This window comes from Capsicum annuum, chromosome 7 (genome assembly GCF_002878395.1).
Source record: "Capsicum annuum cultivar UCD-10X-F1 chromosome 7, UCD10Xv1.1, whole genome shotgun sequence".
Classification (NCBI taxonomy): Eukaryota; Viridiplantae; Streptophyta; class Magnoliopsida; order Solanales; family Solanaceae; genus Capsicum; species Capsicum annuum.
Window position 1 is genome coordinate 209,300,139 of NC_061117.1, and position 20,026 is coordinate 209,320,164.

Sequence of the window (20,026 nt, forward strand, 5' to 3'; positions counted from 1 at the left end):
TATATATTTGAACCTCACAAATACACACAACTCGTAAATCCTAAATCTGCGACAGCTAAAAAGAATTAGAGCAATTAAGGATGCACCACACAAATTGGAACTATATAGTTGATGGTTAAGATGAAACCAGCCGAGACAAGAAATTAGGAAGCCAATTTAAGTTAAAACTGTCCACTCTATGAAAATATCCAAAAACATTGCTGCGAAAAATATATCTAAGAATCATCCATTGAGGTAAAGCCACGTACCTAATTCCCAAACCACATCCCTTCCCTCTAAATTAACCTCTACACCTCCATCTTCTTCTTCAAGCCATCCTTCCTTTCTGTTACCAGCTAGTAATTTGCTCCTTCCTCAACTTATCAGGTACTTATTTTGTCTTACTTACTTACTAGCTGCCCACATGTAGTGAAAGGATAATCAGTTGAACAACCCTCGTTGAAAAATTATACTATAGTCTGTAGCAATTTCATATATGTATTAAATCTTGGACACCCTTGATGAAATCTCTAGCTTTGCCACTGTTAGCTGCACTTTTTTGGTTTGGCTCAAAAACTGTTTGTTTTAATGCCTCAGTGAAATGCTCCTTCACCTTTAGGATGTAGTTTTTTTTTTTTTCTAGGTAGTTTGTATGTGAAAAGACACACATATATAAAGATTTGGTTTGGTTTGTGCTTTACCTCAATAAATGGACTTTTTTTGCGTGAATCTTGATTAGTTGGGTTCCAAAGAGATTTGGAGTACTTTTTTGAAATGGAGAAAAAGGTTTTCTTGGTTTAGTTTGTGCTTTACCCCTAAAAATGGACTTTTGCGCATGAATCTTGATTAGTCGGCCCCCAAAGTGGATATTGGATACCGGGTGGAAAACAAAAAAAAATAGAGATTGGGGGTAGTCTTTTGAAATGGGGAAAAGGGAATTTTAACTTCAAGGTTGTTTTTTCTTACTCTGTTATCTGGATAGAACATACTGGCTACACTTAACAACTCTGTTATCTGGATAGAACATACTGGCTACATTAATTGTTAAGTGGAGGAATTGAATTTTTTACATAACAAAGGTTGTTGTTAGTTGTCTCGTTTTCATATTTTTGTTAATTATGAAGGAAATGGTACCCCAAGTGCCAAGTTAATATTTTTATAGAGAATATTGTTGAAATTGGAAATCATCAAAGGCTTAAAATGAGTAATTTTTACTTTAGGATGGTCCCCTTCACTCTCTTTCAAATAGGCGCAATTGAAATTCAAAGTAGCATTCAGAATCATGTCTCTTTTTAACAACCTGTGTAAATGTTAAGATTTGAGGATTCTCTTGATTAGTTATATACATGGTAAACCAATAGAGTACAATTGTGTGTGAGTATAGGTATGGATGCTGCAATCGTACTAATTTTTCATGTACTTGAAAGAATAAACACGAATTACCATAACTATGCCAAACACACTTGATACAGGTCTGTGAAAGTAAATGAACGATCCATATACTATAGGTTAAACTTCTAAAATCTGATGCAAAGCGTTTCGCGTGCAGTAAACCATGCTAATCTTTTGCTGCATAATTTTTAATTGGAAAAAATTCATGCCACCCATAAAGGGAACTAGGAGTTATCTAATGTTAGATGAAATTGATAAGCTTTAAAAGGGTTGCGGGATTGTCATCATTGAGATGAGTAGTATTTATCTTAAGTCTGTATTCACTTGAGATGACGAACGGAAAAGGGAAAAAGTTTTCATCCATTCCCAATAATTTTAGAAGTAATCATAATGGACATACTACCAGTTCTTTGCCTGATATTATTTCCTTGTAAGTTACAGTTGTCAACTTTGTCATGTCTTGTTTGCATATTTATCAGTAGAAGTGAATTTTGCAGGTTATTGTTTTTTGTGTGTGTATCAACATGGCTACTTCATCAGTATGCATAGCAGGAAATGGTTTGTCTACACATAAAACACAGAAAGTCTTTAAGAAGGATGTTTATGGAAGGAAAATTTTATATTCCTCAAATCTTCCATCGTCTGGTAAAACGTCAAGAGTAGTTGTAAAAGCATCTCTTCAGCAAAGGCCGGATGAAGGAAGAAGAGGCTTTCTTAAATTATTGCTTGGAAATGTTGGGCTTGGAGCGCCTGCTTTGTTAGGTAATGGAAAAGCCTATGCTGATGAGCAAGGTGTTTCTAACTCAAGGATGTCTTATTCTAGATTTTTGGAATATCTGGACAAGGATAGGGTGCAAAAAGTAGATTTGTTTGAAAACGGAACCATAGCTATTGTTGAGGCTGTATCTCCAGAATTAGGAAACCGGGTGCAAAGAGTTAGGGTACAACTACCCGGGCTCAGCCAGGAACTTCTTCAAAAGTTCCGGGAAAAAAACATCGATTTTGCTGCTCACAATGCTCAAGAGGACTCAGGTTCTCTCATATTCAACTTGATTGGAAATCTGGCATTCCCGCTTATTTTGATTGGTGGTCTTTTCCTGCTATCAAGGCGGTCTAACGGAGGAATGGGAGGTCCTGGTGGGCCTGGTAACCCACTAGCATTTGGTCAATCAAAAGCTAAGTTCCAAATGGAACCAAACACTGGTGTGACATTTGATGATGTTGCTGGTGTAGATGAAGCAAAACAAGATTTTATGGAGGTTGTAGAATTTTTGAAGAAACCTGAGAGGTTCACTGCAGTGGGGGCTCGTATTCCAAAAGGTGTTCTTCTTGTTGGTCCTCCTGGTACGGGGAAGACCCTGCTAGCAAAGGCAATTGCTGGTGAAGCGGGTGTTCCATTTTTCTCAATTTCAGGTTCAGAATTCGTCGAGATGTTTGTTGGTGTTGGAGCCTCTCGAGTCCGTGATCTTTTCAAGAAGGCCAAGGAAAATGCTCCCTGCATTGTATTTGTTGATGAAATTGATGCTGTTGGGCGACAAAGAGGGACTGGAATCGGAGGAGGGAATGATGAAAGAGAACAGACCCTGAACCAACTATTGACGGAAATGGATGGTTTTGAAGGAAATACTGGTATAATAGTTGTTGCAGCAACCAATCGTGCAGATATTCTCGATTCGGCTTTGCTGAGACCAGGACGCTTTGATAGACAAGTAAGCACCTGTCCTTGCCAACGTTTTCTATCCGTGAATTTTGCAGGAAACTAAACTTGAAGCTCTTATGCAGGTATCTGTGGATGTTCCAGACATCAAGGGAAGAACAGAGATCTTAAAGGTTCATGCCGGCAACAAGAAGTTCGATTCAGATGTGTCTCTTGAAGTTATTGCCATGAGGACACCTGGCTTCAGTGGAGCAGATCTTGCTAACCTCTTGAATGAAGCAGCCATTCTTGCAGGTCGGCGTGGTAAAACAGCAATCGCATCCAAAGAGATTGATGATTCAATTGACAGGATAGTGGCTGGAATGGAAGGAACAGTAATGACTGATGGCAAGAGCAAGAGTCTTGTGGCATATCACGAAGTTGGACATGCCATCTGTGGGTGAGTACTGCACTATTAGCTAGTTACTCTTGGCCACCCACTCGCATCTATCATATAAGCATTTTTATGACAATATTATGAGTTTATTATTGTGTTAGCATTTTAATTCCGCAGCAGTGATTTCAACAGAATATCCTGGTGATCCTCTAATGGCACTCTGTGTTCTTTGCCATGCAGAACTCTCACTCCAGGGCATGATCCTGTTCAAAAGGTCACTCTAATCCCACGTGGTCAGGCAAAAGGTTTGACCTGGTTCATTCCTGCAGATGATCCAACCTTAATATCCAAGCAGCAACTCTTCGCTAGAATTGTCGGTGGACTTGGTGGAAGAGCTGCAGAGGAAGTGATCTTTGGTGCACCTGAAGTGACAACTGGTGCTGCTGGTGATTTGCAGCAGATCACCAGTTTGGCAAAACAGGTATACATATCAAGTGCCTTCTTTGTGTTTAAGGATTATGCGGTGGAATATGTTGAGTCTATAGGGACTAGACATTCTACAGATTGATTGGTTTGAATTAACCTTTCTTCTGTAGAGATATTGAGCAATATAGTTATTCCCTCTGTTTTTTCATGTGTTGACTTGACATGGAGTCGAGAAAGAAAGCTTTTTAGAACTTTTGGTCTTAAACATGCCGTGAAATTTCTGTGGCTATAAAAACATTCATTAGTGTCACATAATTGCAACAGAGGGAGTAGTTTTTATCTTCTTGTTTTTTAAAATTCTTGAACTTATATTCTGAACTCTTTCTCGACGACTTAGTTCTGGAAAATGATCGACTGTCCATGCAGATGGTTGTCACTTTTGGGATGTCTGAACTTGGCCCCTGGTCACTCATGGATGCTTCAGCCCAAAGTGGTGATGTAATCATGAGAATGATGGCCAGGAACTCAATGTCAGAAAAGCTAGCTGAAGACATCGATGCTGCTGTGAAGAGGCTTTCAGACAGTGCATATGAGATTGCGTTGAGCCAAATCCGCAGCAACCGTGAAGCCATTGATAAGATTGTGGAAGTCCTCCTTGAAAAGGAGACGATGACAGGAGATGAATTCCGTGCTATTCTCTCAGAATTTGTGGAAATTCCTGCTGAAAACCGTGTCCCTGCTGCTGTACCTACCCCAGCAGCCGTATAATATCATGAACATATACTGCAACCTGTACAATTCATACACTCATCCACCTAATTGATCTAGAGTATAAAACAATATAGATTATAAAGAGAAAACGCTCTTGTGCATGTGTACTGTAAGCAATTTTTGCATTTGAAATAGAACTAGTCTTGTCTTGATTGAAATTTTAGTGTTGTTTCCGGCGCTTTATGCACTTTTCAGTATTTATTTAATTCTCGTAAAACGAAAAACAAAACAGCAGCCAACTTACAAAGCTTTGTCAAATTAACCAATTTTATAATACAAGAATCGACACGAAGCTAAGCTCAAATGAATGGGACAATCTTGTCTAAAACCTCTGAAATTCCTTCCATTCCGTTCACCAAACACTCGACCATTCTCTACAGCCTCCACTGAATTTTCACTCCTATGTTCTCAAGGTTACATAAAAGAAGCATTCAACAAATTCTCTTTCCTAATATGGAACAACCCAGCACATTTCTCTTCCCTTTTACAATCGTGCATACAAGAAAACTCTTTTTCGCTCACCAAACAGTTGCATTCTCTCATAATAACCTCTGGTTGTCTCCGAGACAAATTTGTTTGCAACCATTTACTCAATGCGTATGCAAAACTGGGTCAGTTAGATATTGCAGTTCACCTGTTTGATAAGATGTCTAAAAGAAATGTGATGTCTTCTAACATTTTGATTGGTGGATATGTGCAAATTGGCGATTTGGGTAGTGCGTGTAAGGTGTTTGATGAAATGGGTGAGAGAAATTTGGCTTCTTGGAATGCTATGATTACTGGGTTGACTCAGTTTGAGTTGAATGATAAGGCGTTGAATTTGTTTACGGAAATGTATGAGTTGGGTTTGGGGTACTTGCCTGATGCGTTTACGCTTGGGAGTGTTTTAAGAGGCTGTGCTGGGTTGAAGGATTTGAATAGGGGGAGACAGGTTCATGGTTGTGTGTTGAAGTTGGGGTTAGAGGGTCATTTTGTTGTTGCGAGTTCGTTGGCACATATGTATATGAGGTCTGGTAGTTTAAGAGAAGGTGAGATTGTGATTATGTCGATGCCTGCTCAAACTGTGGCGGCTTGGAATACTCTTATTGCTGGTAGGGCTCAGAATGGGTGTTTTGAGGGTGCGTTGGAGCTGTATAATTTAATGAAAATAGCGGGGTTTAGACCAGATAAGATAACATTTGTTAGTGTGATCAGCTCGTGTTCAGACCTGGCTACGATAGGACAAGGGCAGCAGATTCATTCTGACGTTGTAAAAACTGGTGCGGTTTCTGTGGTTGCAGTTGTAAGTTCCTTGATTAGCATGTATTCGAAATGTGGGTGTTTAGGTGAAGCCGAGAAGATTTTTGAGGAAAGGGTGGAAGCTGATATTGTATTGTGGAGTGCTATGATTTCTGCTTATGGGTTTCATGGTAGGGGAAAGAACGCTGTTGAGTTGTTTCATCGTATAGAGCAGGAAGGACTAGCACCTAACCATGTAACTCTCTTGAGTTTGCTCTATGCTTGTAGTCATAGTGGGATGAAGGATGAAGGGCTTAAATTTTTCAACTTGATGGTTGAAAAGTACAACATAGAGCCTCAACTGGCACACTATACGTGTGTGGTTGACCTCCTAGGAAGAGCAGGGCGCTTGCAGGAGGCTGAAGCTCTTATTAGATCTATGCCTGTGAAGCCAGACGGTGTCATATGGAAAACGTTGCTATCGGCCTGTAAAATTCATAAAAATGCAGATATGGCGAGAAACATAGCTGAAGAAGTCTTGAGGATTGATCCTCAGGATTCAGCTTCATATGTGCTCCTTGCCAACGTTCAAGCATCTGCTAGAAGATGGAAGAATGTTTCTGAAGTGAGAAAATCGATGAAAGATAGAGGAGTAAAGAAAGAACCAGGAATAAGCTGGCTGGAGTTGAAGAACCAGGTTCACCACTTTATTATGGGTGATAAATCTCATCCACAGTCGAACGAGGTTGATGTGTACTTGAAGGAATTGATAGCAGAACTGAAGCTAGAGGGCTATGTTCCTGACACAGGATCCGTTTTGCATGACATGGAATTAGAGGAACAAGAGTACAACTTGGTCCATCACAGTGAAAAATTAGCCATTGCTTTTGCACTGATGAACACCCCGGAGGGTTTTCCAATTAGGATAATGAAGAATTTACGAATTTGTGGTGATTGTCACATGGCTATTAAGTACATATCCAAGATGAAAAATCGAGAAATTATAGTACGCGATGCCAGTAGATTTCATCACTTCAAAGATGGCTGTTGTTCTTGTGGAGATTATTGGTGAAGATTGCATTTGACAATCTAACTGAAGGTATAGACTAGTCGTTCCCCCTTTTACAGTGAGACAGTTTTTGAACCATTATTTCCAGCATTAGTTGTAACATTATTCAAAACTTGAAAGAGATTCACAAACTTAGGCACACAATAAATCTTTCTATTTATTTTCATTCATATTATAAGGCCAATGCTTGGGATTTTGTACTGGATACACTGAACTTTGGAAACTAGTTTGGTCACATGTTCATTGCATTTACAGTTGCAATAACAATAACAATTATATGGAATGAATAAGACATTAATATGCATGATCCACTTCAAAGTATACATAGCTTTTCTGAGCTGGATAAAAGTTTTTCTACTTCAATGCATAAATAGTGCTAAATTCCACTAGTGTATTTAACTTGCTGCCTAGAGTGGTATTTGCAATAAAATTACTTCAAGAAAAAACAACTCTAATGGGTAAAGGATTCGCTCGGCAGGAGTGGAAAGCGAGTGCTGATCTGATAAACTTGGTATCGAAGCAACTTGGTATCAAAGCCTATGATAAGTGAAGCAGAACACTACGATTAGAAAATCCTAGTCTGTAACGCCAAATATTCTTGCATTAACTCATATCCACATAATGCATTTGATAGGACCATAAAATAGGAAGGAAATCTTCTCAATCACATCATTGATCTTATACTGTACAACAAGAAGACTACCAAAACCAGAGACTCGATCCACAGTAGATACTTATTGGCAGCCACAGCCATGCCCACTGACACAATGCTAATCTAAACTAGGTCCACATGAGACCAACTTTAATAAAAGAGAACTTCAATATACGCCAATTCAAGTATCAAGCAGCCACAACACAGTTTTCAGTTACAGCAGCCCAAACAGCGAGAACTTCATTTAGTTCCAGCATAATTCAGGAATGATGGAATATTTCGTCTGTCCTAATATATTCTCTGCCCCATTCGGTCTTACAGAGCCACATCTAACATCTTTGGCTCAGTCCCACTTTTCTTGTGGTCCTCCGATTCTGCATAATGATAATCGCCCTCCAGCACTTGACAGTTTCTTTTCAAGAAGCAGTCCTACGAATCTGCATTCAGTTCTGTGTTTCTCCTCTTCTCATTACTATATTACATCCAGGCTAGTGATAAAAGAATAGAACAATCAGAAAGGAAAGAATGTTTGAACAGAAGAAGTTGTGAGCTTCCACCTTCTTAAACCTCCAAATCTACTCAAATGGACAATGTCATCTTCACACCTGGAATATACATTCAGAAGAGAAGGTTGTCCAAAGCAAACCAAGCATCTGGTACCTACATTCAGTCGGAGTCCTCAGGTTCATCATCGGAAGTCACTGGGGTATCAGTGGCATCAGCAAGGGAGTCCAGCATAAGCACCACCTCAGATGTGTCATCCAAGTAATACTTCGCTTTACTGGGTTTTTGTCCAACTGTGCAAGCAAATACCTTGGTATCATATGAAATAATATTTCTGGACAAAGCATCACCAATGATTTCAAACATATCTTCATCAGATCTATCGTCACCAATGCAAAGCACAAAATCCGCCCGTTTCCCTTTCTCCACCAACGATGTGAAGACTTTTTCTGCAACTAGACCTTTGGTAACCCCCTAGAATGACGAGAGAAAATAAGATTATTCAGAACACATGCTAGGATAGACACATTAATTACTGCAGCCAATGCTTATAATACATGTGAAAAATTGTTAAAGAAAAAGATATATTCGAGATACTCAAGAATTTGACAACAGCCATTAAAAAAGTGGAAAAAGAGAACACTTCCATTGTTGTTAAAATTTTTACGCTGACAAATTTTTGCTAGACAGGGAATATATCATATATGCCAGGTAGTCACTTCTCACTTGCGAAGAAATTGCACCTTTCAGCTGATTATTTACATGAATGTTAGTAACTACTACAGGCTCATGGAGTAATGGCACACGGATTAAAAATAACCTGTGCAGCATTTAATATGCAGAATGATATACTGAATTGCATAATAGGGATAGCTAAGCATCCCAAGGTGTGGCCTAGTGCTTCAATGAAGTGGATTAAGCACCATGAGAATTCCCAACAGAGACAAACACTAGGTTATTTCTTCCCGTCTGTTCTAGCCTTGGTGGACAGAGTTACATGGTACTTATTCCTGGTAGGAGGTAGGAGGTATCCCGTAGAATTAGTCGAGGTGTGCACAAGCTGGCCCGAACACCACGGTTATAAAAATAATAACAATAGGGATAGCTAAGGGAGATTGATGCAAGCTTTGAAAGCATAACATCCGCAATCAATTTAAGAGAGAATATTACACCATCCGTATTAGCAATACAACCAACTAGCAACCCAGAAAGCAAATGCCAAACATAGGGTGTGCTTGGTAAACAAGTGAGTTTCTTGTTTTCTAGTGTTCGGGGAGTAAACAGAAAAATATGATCCCAAAAACATTTTTATGTGCAATCTAGCAAAACACTATGGGGTAGGATGGGGGGACAATGAACTTGAAATGTCACCTATGAAATTTGTTTTCCCTACTTCCATTAGGGAAATCATTTCCCACATTTTTAATGAATTGTTTTCCTACAGAAAATGTTTTTTCAAAATAATTTGACCAATATGGGAAAATTGAAAAAGTATTTTCCAGAAAGTGTTTTCCTCCTTGCCAAACAGACCCTTAATGTGGAGATCAGCACAATTGTTGTATCCAGGAAACCAAGTGATATACAAGTTGTATGGTTGAAACGATCATATTTCTCATCAAAAACGCCGGTATCTATTAAAAAGTTATACCCAGAGATCAGTTACAGGAAACCAAACACATCCCAGAGTACTGTTTTTGGGAGAGGACTCATCATTATGAAAGGGGGTCATGTACCAAGGATGATAAGTACTATTTCTTAAATGTAAATCATGGAATATACGCGACAAATAAGAATAAAACATATGGAAATTGGGATAAGCAATACTTGCCTGGGGCTTCACTTCCACAATGAACTGGCCACTTTTCACGGCAACCGGTTCATTTGCTAAAACACTCTCCAGATGATCAAGCATCTCCTTTGCCTGAGAAAACCCAAATCCAGAATCCGCATCACGATACTGCCACACTATAGCACTTTCCTTTTTTTCTATGCAAGAACCATCTGTGGCGTCTGTATAGGACTGCATCACAGGTTCAGCAAGATGCATCCAACCAAAATCAGAGGTCTGACTGCATACTTCCCATTCCTGTTCTTGTTCCCATCTGCATTGTCAGAAAACTAGAAGTTAACAAACGTAAAAGAGAAAAAGATTGACCTGGCAAACTACAAACCCTAATCCGTGCACATCATTTTTGAAAAGACAGACCATTTCCTGACTGCAGTGCAGATTGACAGAATCATTAACACAAGAATCTCAATATTCACTTCAGCGCAGATTCCCAGGGCATGAAGTTCAATGAGTTAAGTTGACTACAAAACTATATTAATGATAATAGAAAATGTGACTAAATAGTACAATAGAGATTTGAGAAGGCACTGGGGTGATTGGATTAATAAATTAATTGGAAATACTGAAAGATATGAAAGCTGCATAGAATACTACAGGATAATTCTAACAACTATATCAAACGTCAGGGGCATCCTAAAATGATGAGAAAAAAAAATAACCAATACCATTTTTGCTTCATTTGCAAGAAAACGCACTCTATTTTCTTTTTATTTTGATGATGGTATAAATTCTAACACAGAGTGAGTGTTGCCCCTTTTACCAGAAGTCCAGAACACTAGACTATTTATTTAGACACCATACAAAAAAAGTGATGCAAGAAGTAGGAATAGTCCACATCAAGAATACAGCAACTAGAATGATTGATATTGTGGATTATGTAACCAAAAGAAGCACTAGTCATACAGACACCAAAGTGCAGGTAATATTGATATCGGTTGACATTGTACCGGGAAATAGAAGAAACAGACCTCAAAAAGTAGCCATGTTCTGCTGCAAGTCCAAGTTTTCTACAAGGAGAAAACCAATTGGTTAGGCTTTCCCTCCCTCTTCCACTAACAATGAAGACTGTATTGTTTGAATCACCAGAAATTTTATTCAGGATAGAGATCACATTAGCACTTGGAGACTTAATGATAGAATTCTGCGGCATCACAGTTCCATCATAGTCCAGGAATATGGCCCTGCTCTTAGACTTAATATAAGCGTTCACAATATCATCAACCGACAGCTTTCTGAAGTTGGGATCTAGAGAGACAACTCTAAACCCAAAGCCCAAACCAATGCCATAGCATCTTTTCCTAAAGTGATCAGCACAAGTTCTCTCCATATCTTGCAAAAAACTTCTCGACCAATAAGCAACATCATGGGTGCTGACATAACGGTAATGCTTCTCATGTCGTAACTGTTTCTCTTGTTCAGCCATCGACACAGCCTCATTCATTGCCTCTGCAGTTGCTTCAACATTCCAAGGGTTAATACGGATTGCCCCACTTAAGGAAGGTGAACACCCTATGAATTCTGACACAACTATCATGCTCTTGTCAGGTCCTTCTACACCTGAATCTGTTTCTGCACCTGATACACCCTGTCGGCAGACGATGTATTCATACGGAGTCAGGTTCATCCCATCCCTAACAGCTGTGACAACAACACATTCAGCAACACTATAATAAGCCATGCATTCGCTACTTGACACAGACCTATCAATATAAACTATAGGCTCATAACCAGGCTTGCCAAATTGCTTATTAATTCTCTTGCAGCTTTCCTGTATCTCAGCCTGTATTTCCTCTAAATCTATTCCTTTACCCCTCATAGGATTGGCAATCTGAACAAGCACAGCCTGCCCTTGCCACTTGGGATGCTGTTTGAGCATGTGCTCCATCGCTAGAAGCTTTAAGTTGATACCTTTGAAAATATCCAAGTCATCAACTCCAAGCAGAACGGTTTTTCCTTCAAATTGTTGTTTTAGCTCCTTACACTTCAGCTCTTTGTCTGCAATTTTCTTCATAGACTCAATGTGACCCATATGTATCCCTACGGGCATAATCTTGATACCTACTGTCCTTCCATAGTATTCCAATCCTATATAACCTCTTTTAGACTGGTACTCCAAACCTAACATTCGACTGCAACACGAAAGGAAATGTCGAGCATAGTCGAAAGTGTGGAATCCAACAAGGTCAGAACATAGCAGAGCCTTAAGTATTTCCTCTCTAACAGGAAGTGTCCTGTAAAGCTCAGATGAAGGAAATGGGCTGTGAAGGAAGAACCCAATCCTCAATCGATTGAACCGCCTTCTCAAGAAGGTGGGCAACACCATCAAATGATAATCATGAATCCAAACATAATCATCCTCAGGATTAAGCACCTCAACCACTTTCTGTGAAAATATCTTGTTGGCAGAAACATATGCTTCCCACATAGAACGATCAAAGCGGCCTCCATGGTCAGGTGAAAATGGCAACATGTAGTGAAAAAGTGGCCACAAATGCCTCTTGCAGAAGCCCTCATAGTATTTTTCCAGAATATTAGGTGGAAGAAACGTAGGCACACATCTGAATTTATCCAAGAGATAGCTAGAAACATCATCTTGTTCAATCGGATCAACATCAACAGATAAAGACCCAACGAACAATACTTCCATATCTTCAGGTAAACCATCCTTAATCCTCAAAAGCAATGAGTCCTCATTCCAACTAAAGCTCCAGCCTTTATTATCCGGTCTCCTTTTCACTTTCAGCGGCAACAGATTCAACACAACAATCATCCTATCACCAGCAAGTGATGATTGATTATCAGAAGAAACACTAACAGCCTGGTCATCATCCAACTCACATATACTCCCAGGCACTGTCATTACCCGTGACATCCGTCGCCGATCCCTATCTCTCCCCATTACTGGAAAATTCCCAGATGCCAAATCCAAAAGATTGGTATACGATCTTGACATCATCTTGACAAAGATTCTTGCTTTCCTCTAATTAGGGAATTTCAATTTTCTGCAATTATACCAAACACTTCGAGTTTAACAGGTGAACCTAGCTCAAGAATTATCAAAATCTGTATATAGAACCTAAAACCAAATCACGGAAAAAGGGCAAAAAAGTGCTGATTTTCTCAATCAAACAGTTACCTGTAACTAACTACATAAACATGTGATCTTAAACATGCCCAGAAGAAAATTAACATCTAAAGTGAATCAAAAATTACAATTTTCTACAATTATACCAAACAATTCAAGTTTAACCATACTTACAGCAAAACCAAACAGACACCAACTCACGAATATCAAAATTGTCCCGTAGAACCTAAAACCAAATCACAGGACAAGAGGGGAAAAAATGCTGATTTTCTTAATCAAACACAAACCCGTGTAAGTAAACTACATAAACATATGATCTTAATCATATCCACAAGAAAATAAACACATAAATCCCAGCAAAGACAAAAACACACCAGGTGATTCTTCCTATTTGTCCTAGCCTTGGAAGCTAGAGTTACCTAATATTTCTTGCTCGTGGGAGGTGGCGGGTATCCTGTGTATCTACTCGAGGTGCGCAAAAACTGGACCGGACACCACGGTTATCAAAATACATAAATAAATAAACACCCAGAGTGAATCAAGAATTTCAAACACATCATATAAAGTACACAAAGAAAATGTTGATTTTCTGAATCAAACTAAGTAAACTACATAAAAATATAATCTTTCTCACACCCAAATGAAAAAGAAACATCCAAAGTTAATCAAGAATTTCAATTTTCTGCACTTACACCAAACATTCCCAGTTCAACAGAAGAACCATAAAACTCAAGAATATCAAAATCACAGAGCAAAAATGCTGATTTTTTTAAATCAAACAGAAACCCATTTAAGTAAACTACATAAAAGCTAAGTTGCTTGGACTCTCCAAAAATGTTGCCGCACCCGTGTCGGATCCTTCAAAAATACACTATTTCGGAGGATCCGACACGCACCCATAGACATTTTTGAAGAGTCCGAGCAACTTAGCATAAAAGTATGATTTTAATCACACCCACATGAAAATGAGCATCCAAAGTGAGTCAAGAATCTCAATTATTTTAGTTTCAAAACAAAACACATCATATAAAGTACACAAAAAAAATTGCGGAGTTTCTGAATCAAACAGAAACCCATTTAAGTAAACTACATAAAAATATAATCTTTATCATACCAAATGAAAATAAACACCTAAACTGAATCGAGAATTCCAAGCACATCATATGAAGTATACACACACACACAAAAAAAAAAAAACTGATTTTCTTAATCAAACAGAAACCCATTTAAGTAAACTACACAGAAATAAAATCCTTATCATACCTACATGAAAATAAACACCTAAACTAAATCAAAAATCCCAAACACATCAAATAAAGTACAAAAAATAACAACATGATGTTCCAAGATTTTACCTTGGGGGTTCAAAAAGCAGAAAATCTTGGATCTTTTTCAGTGAAAGACTCGATCTTTAGAGTTAAAGGGGGTGAATTTTGGCCCTTTAGGGTTTGATGAACATTTAACAAGGAAAAAAAAAGATTTAGGACTTTGGGTGATCTCCAAATGTGTACAAAAGAAAGTTGCTGGATTATGAATATCCAGTGAAATAAAAATAATTTTTATTTTATTTTTGACATATACAACTTGAGTAGCTGTAGCTGATCTTGCAAGACAAAAATAAAATAAAAAATAAAAACGTGCAATGCATACGTGAATTATTATTTTTTTTTTATTTTTTTTTAAGAATCACTAATTTTGGGTGTCTATTTTCTGTAGCTAAGCCACCGAAAGGGGCTAAAAAGTATGGGATAAGGATTAAAGAAAGAAGAAGAAAAAAGCTTGCATAAAGGCAGAAAATAATTGAATAAATTTGACAATTTTATTCTAAATCGATGGTCTATAAAAAAAATAATCTCTAAAAGTAATAATAAAATTTGTGGTGCATTTTATTTTTATAAATTTTTATTTATAAAAGTATACCTAATATATTATTATTTATTAATTTAATATATTTATTTATTTATTTATTTTAATATTATGATAGTATCCCATTCAATTATTATATCATTATCCAAAGGGATGGTGTTCGAGTCAATTTAGACTTGTTACCTTATCAATAAAAATATCAAAAATTTTGTTCTCCAGGATTTACAAAAAAAATGAAATTATTTAGGGATTGTTTTGATTCAAAATATGCTAAGATTATCATGTGAGATTATTATCCAAATAGTAGATAATTCATAGTTTTAGCGTGAACATTTTCATGATTTTAGCTAATATTCACAATTAAATATGATCAAATGTACCTTCAACTTTATATTGGGATAAAATATGTATTTGATTTAATTATATAAAATTGAATAAACTTTTATTTTTTGTTTAATTTTGACACTACGAAAAGAGTTTTGGTGAAGTAAAAAGAAGTGCTAATTTAGTATTTAATCTTGATATTATTATTTATAAAATGGTTACTACACTTTGTGGGATAAAATTTCTTAATCACTAAGTCACTTGGTTGAATTGGATATTTATGTTATAAGACCAATTAAAAATATTAATAGTTGGACAACCTAAATATTGAGGGCCTTACATTATTTGTGTATTAAATATAAAAATATAAATCATAAAATATTGTGTATCTATAAATGTTAAAATTGCCAACTCATCCAAAATTAGTTTAAAAGATAATGGGAGTAAGGAAATCTTTGTTGAATGTGATTGATGTTGTTAAATGCCCAAGCTTAAAATTATGTTTTTTTCTTAAAAGTGCAGCAAAAATATAGTTAACGTGTTAAGCTTTAATTCAACTTTTTCTTTTGAGGGTAATAACTTTATCTTAAATTGAGAATAAAGAAAAAAGAGTTGTTCACTTTAATCTAATTATTGAATATTACTGATGTCACTTGAGGTTAACTCAAGTCACAACGTGCACTTGGTGAATATAGTACTAATCTTTTTGTTACTTTCATTGTACCTCCAAATGAAATAGTGAAATCTTTTTGATAACATTACTTTAGTTGATGTTTTTTTTTTTTACTGTTGTATTTACTTTCTTTATAATACTATTTTAATTTATTGTTCTTGAATCGATGAATTTTAAAACTAATCTATAAAAAAAATATCATAAAATTATTTAAAATATTGACAAATTGATTCGAACACTTGGGATTAAAATATGGCACTATGAGGATCGTTTGGTTGGGAAACAAGTTATGCTGGAATTAGTTATACTGGGATTAGCTATACTGAGATTATTTATGCTGAGATTAGTTATCCTGATATTATTTTTTAGTAGTTGTTTGATTTGTGGTACTAAAAATAATATGCATTACATTTTTTCTAAGAATAGATAGTTTGTTTATAAAAATATCCTTCACCTTATTTAATTTAGCTTAATTAAGTTTTATGTTATGTTGAACTAACTTCATCATTTTTTTTCCTCAATAGAGTTTTTTTCAATTAAACCTATATTAATTAATTCATTTATTATAAAAAAAATTCTAACATTCAAAGTGATATAATAAATATTTAACATTGAAAAGTGTTGTATGATAACATTAGTAAAGTTAACTTATAAATTACAATAGAATTTAATTTAACTAATTAAAAAACTTGGTTCCCTACCGCAAAATACGCTGATCGAGGAACGGAGGATTAGTCTCACGGCTGTCGGCTGTCGAGATACCTTGGAAAATTATAAAAAAAAAAAAAAAAACTTGGTTCAGCAAAATATTTTTGTAGATTTTCCTTCATATCAAGACATACAAAAGAAATTGAAAAGTTACCTTTTTTTTTAACTTTAGTAGTTTCTTTTTCCCAAAAATACATGTTAAGAAATTTATGTTGATATTTCTTAAACGTGTATGAAACTTTATTATTTCATGTTAAACTACTTATTTTGTCCTAAATTCTATAAAATATTGATAATTCCATTTTTTGTTAAAAGAATCCATCACTAAAAAATGTGAAAAAGAAGTACTCTCATTTTTCATTATTTAATATCATTAATGTTTGGAGAGTTAAATTATATTTTTTTAAAATTAAATTTTCAAACATTTTTAGCTATATATAAAATATAATTTTTTATTTAATAATCAAGCATGCACTAAGTTAGAAAGGGAATGTCAAGATACTTTAATTACTTGTCCATGATAAATTTGTTAGAAAAATAAAAAATTGAAGTAAGATTAATAAATATTTCTACAAAATAGAAAGACAATAAATCCTTGGAAGCAATTTTGAACTTGACTGTACAAATATTTTTTATGGTGTCATTATCATTTTTGCATGACTCATCACTTTTGTAACATTTAATAAACTTATATCATTGTTCAAATTTATCAAAATTGATAAAAAAAATTGTAGAGTAATTAAAATTAAATTAGCGATAAAATTAACAAAAAAATTTGATGTGAGGATTATCAAAATCTCATGTTCTCTCTTATATATAGTAGTAATATATATATATATATATATGAAAAGTTATATAATCTCGAGATAAATTATTCTAAACTAGACAACCAGATAAGGCACCAAAAATTTTATCTCAAAACTATTATTTTATCTCAAGATTATGTGTTTTAATCTCTTACACCAAACGACCTGAGGGATACTTTATGGTGAGTGGTTATATGGGTGCTTCTTGTCTTGCCAACTCAGATCCCAACACATGGCAGCTGCTAGTGGCTGGCTGTGGAAGCATGTGAATCTTTTTTTATATTATTTATAAATAAATTAAAGACTTAATACATCGATGATTTCTTAAATTTATCAAAATATTTTATTTAAATATTTGAGTTAAGTCATATTTTAATGAAATATCTTAATTCCTAATATAGTATTTTAATTATCTACTTTCTGTTCAAATTTTGAAAAAACTTTTGTCCGTATTTTAATTTGTCTATAAAATTATTAAGTTAAATACAGAAAAAAATTGTCTTCTCTGATTATGAGCATAACCATATATATAAATATATAAAGTTTTATGACTTATTGAGGCGATCACATATAGGGAGAGGGAGTAATACAAAAGAACCATTTTCTAACATTTTGTGATATTGAACATAACTACAGTGTTATGCTTGCACGAGAGCGCAACAATAATAACATATATATACAGTATCATCCCTTAAGTGAGTTTTGGAGGGGAAGGAGTGTACATATATTTTATTTTTATCTCGTGTGAGATAGAAAATTTATTTTCAATAAACCCTCAAAAAGAATTTTCAAAAATTAGTTCGATAAATGTAAGAGCTAAAGTAATATCAAGAGTTAAAGTTATAGCGAAAATGTAAAATAATTAAAGTTCTGACATCAAAACAATAAAGATAACTCAAGTAAAGAACTAAGGAGTCGTTTGGTGGAGTATATTAAAAAGAATAATACATGCATTAGTCTTGTGTTTACTAACATCTTGTTTGGTATTTTTGTTTTTTAGTTATACACTCTATTGTGTAATGAAGTGTGTATATTATTAATATCTCAAAATCAATGGTTTACGTAACAATTCAATGATTTCTAATGACACATTAGCTTGGTCAAAGATATAAAATCCTTTTTAAAAAAATTATACAATTCATATTATTTTTAATACACCAAATCAAACATTGCATAAGAAAAATGCAACATTACTAATATATCATGTTCTGCATTATTTTTATACACTACCAAATGACCCCTAATAGTGATAATGCAAAGAATAAGTTAATTGTAGGACAATAATAATAATGATAAGTATTTAAGCAGACAAGGTGCTCTAAACTAGAATTACTCTCCCATAACAAAGGGCGAAATTGTTTGGCTACCTACTAACTTCTTATTTTAATCTTCGATTTCCATACTTTTTTATTTAAGATCATGTCAAAAATACCATGTTATGTCTACTTTTAGGAAAAGAGTGTCATTGTTAATCAAGATATTCTAATAAAACTATAATTTTTTAAATACAAAAAAGTCTTCTGGAACAGATTAAGAAGACAGTGTCATACAATTTGGTTACTTGATCCTTAAAGTTTGCCAAAATCCTGTTTGGCATATTTAGTGGGTACTTGTTGTTGTTGGCTTTAATTAGTTTAAATTTATGATGAGAAAGCAGCATGCAAACAAAATACCATGCTTTTTTCTCTTTGTCATGAATGAAAGCATTCAATTATTTTTGACCTTTTTAGATATAATGAAAAGAGGATGTGATTGATTGACAAAGTTCAACCATGCAAGGCTAAATAACGAAAGAAAAGCCAAAGCAAATGGAAAAATCTGCTGCAATAGTTCAAAAAGACATTATCTTTTTTAATTGACACACAAAAGCCTGCTTGGATAGATTCGTTTTATTGTTTTCAAGTCGAGATAACTTTTAAATATTTCCTAGTAAAGGCGAATTATAAGATAAAAAATGTTTTGAGTATGTTTTTTTTTTACAATAACAATATATCCAGCATATTTTCACCAAGTGAAGTCATGAGAGGATAAAGCGTACGTAGTACCAGTAGAGAGGTTGTTTTCAATAAACCCCCGGCTCAGGACAGATAACAGTATATCAAACAAAAAACATAAAAATGAACAGCAAAATGCGATAACACTACACCGCTAGATAATAAAAGAAATAAAATACCGTCAAAATAATACTATAAACTATCTATTTAAGATCACAAACATCATCAGAACACTACGAACAAAAAACTACAGGCACTGATACAAACAAAGCGCTCCTCCTTACTGTTACAACACACTCTTACTCTAATTCGCGTCCTCCACACCTTTAGTAGCGGACCCAACAATTTTAGGTTGCGGGCGCTTTTAAAATGATACAAACAAAGCCCTCCTCCTTATTGTTACAACACACTCCTACTCACTAAACTTCTACTCTAATTCGCATCCTCCACACCTTCAGTGGCGGACCCAACAATTTTAGGTTGTGGGTGCTTTTATTCGATCCCAGGATGGGAGACATGAAAGTTATGCTTAAAGCCAGTGTACCCAGCCATGCTTTTGTTCTCTGGGTGCTTTTCTATATATTTTACCATTTTTCACTGTTTCTTATATAATTATACCTCTTCTACGTGAGTTTAGTGGGTGCTTGAGCACCCGAAAAATGTATGTGGGTCCGCCC

The 20,026-nt window shown here is 35.3% G+C and overlaps 3 protein-coding genes across 5 annotated transcripts; 2 read left to right on the forward strand and 1 right to left on the reverse strand.

Moving 5' to 3' along the window:
- Positions 1 to 3: 3 nt before the first annotated feature.
- On the forward strand, positions 4 to 4,759 carry LOC107878414 (ATP-dependent zinc metalloprotease FTSH 2, chloroplastic). Of its 2 annotated transcripts, XM_016725394.2 has the most exons (5): positions 4 to 366; positions 1,869 to 3,080; positions 3,154 to 3,467; positions 3,645 to 3,885; positions 4,257 to 4,759. In XM_016725394.2, exons 2-5 carry the CDS (start codon positions 1,896 to 1,898, stop codon positions 4,596 to 4,598), a joined length of 2,082 nt encoding a protein of 693 aa, XP_016580880.2. In that variant the 5' UTR covers positions 4 to 366; positions 1,869 to 1,895; the 3' UTR covers positions 4,599 to 4,759.
- Positions 4,760 to 4,908: 149 nt separating this feature from the next.
- On the forward strand, positions 4,909 to 7,199 carry LOC107878415 (pentatricopeptide repeat-containing protein At2g41080). The gene has a single exon (XM_047415418.1). The coding sequence runs from the start codon at positions 4,909 to 4,911 to the stop codon at positions 6,889 to 6,891; it is 1,983 nt and encodes a 660-aa protein (XP_047271374.1). The 3' UTR covers positions 6,892 to 7,199.
- Positions 7,200 to 7,532: 333 nt separating this feature from the next.
- LOC107878413 (probable alpha,alpha-trehalose-phosphate synthase [UDP-forming] 7) lies at positions 7,533 to 14,723 on the reverse strand. 2 transcript variants are annotated; one of them, XR_007057826.1, is made up of 5 exons: positions 14,334 to 14,592; positions 10,862 to 12,895; positions 9,873 to 10,146; positions 8,146 to 8,518; positions 7,533 to 8,028 (listed from the first exon to the last, which is right to left on the reverse strand). XR_007057826.1 is itself a non-coding variant. In XM_016725393.2 (4 exons), the coding sequence occupies exons 2-4, from the start codon at positions 12,847 to 12,849 to the stop codon at positions 8,207 to 8,209; spliced, it is 2,574 nt and encodes an 857-aa protein (XP_016580879.2). In that variant the 5' UTR covers positions 12,850 to 12,895; positions 14,334 to 14,723; the 3' UTR covers positions 7,533 to 8,206. The 2 variants fall into 2 exon arrangements, 1 of the variants encoding a protein (XP_016580879.2); XM_016725393.2 differs by having other exon boundaries at positions 7,533 to 8,518; positions 14,334 to 14,723.
- Positions 14,724 to 20,026: the final 5,303 nt, after the last annotated feature.

Bases quoted from the DNA above. Each gene is read 5' to 3' on its own strand.
- LOC107878414 (XM_016725394.2), top strand. From the start codon at position 1,896: ATGGCTACTTCATCAGTATGCATAGCAGGAAATGGTTTGTCTACACAT. The intron at 3,081-3,153 runs GTAAGCACCTGT...GCTCTTATGCAG, and splicing joins CAGGACGCTTTGATAGACAA to GTATCTGTGGATGTTCCAGA. The intron at 3,468-3,644 runs GTGAGTACTGCA...TTTGCCATGCAG, and splicing joins GTTGGACATGCCATCTGTGG to AACTCTCACTCCAGGGCATG.
- LOC107878415 (XM_047415418.1), top strand. From the start codon at position 4,909: ATGGGACAATCTTGTCTAAAACCTCTGAAATTCCTTCCATTCCGTTCA.
- LOC107878413 (XM_016725393.2), bottom strand. From the start codon at position 12,849: ATGATGTCAAGATCGTATACCAATCTTTTGGATTTGGCATCTGGGAAT. The intron at 10,147-10,861 runs GTCTGTTTCTTC...CTGACAATGCAG, and splicing joins GAACATGGCTACTTTTTGAG to ATGGGAACAAGAACAGGAAT. The intron at 8,519-9,872 runs GCAAGTATTGCT...TCGTCATTCTAG, and splicing joins TTGTGGAAGTGAAGCCCCAG to GGGGTTACCAAAGGTCTAGT.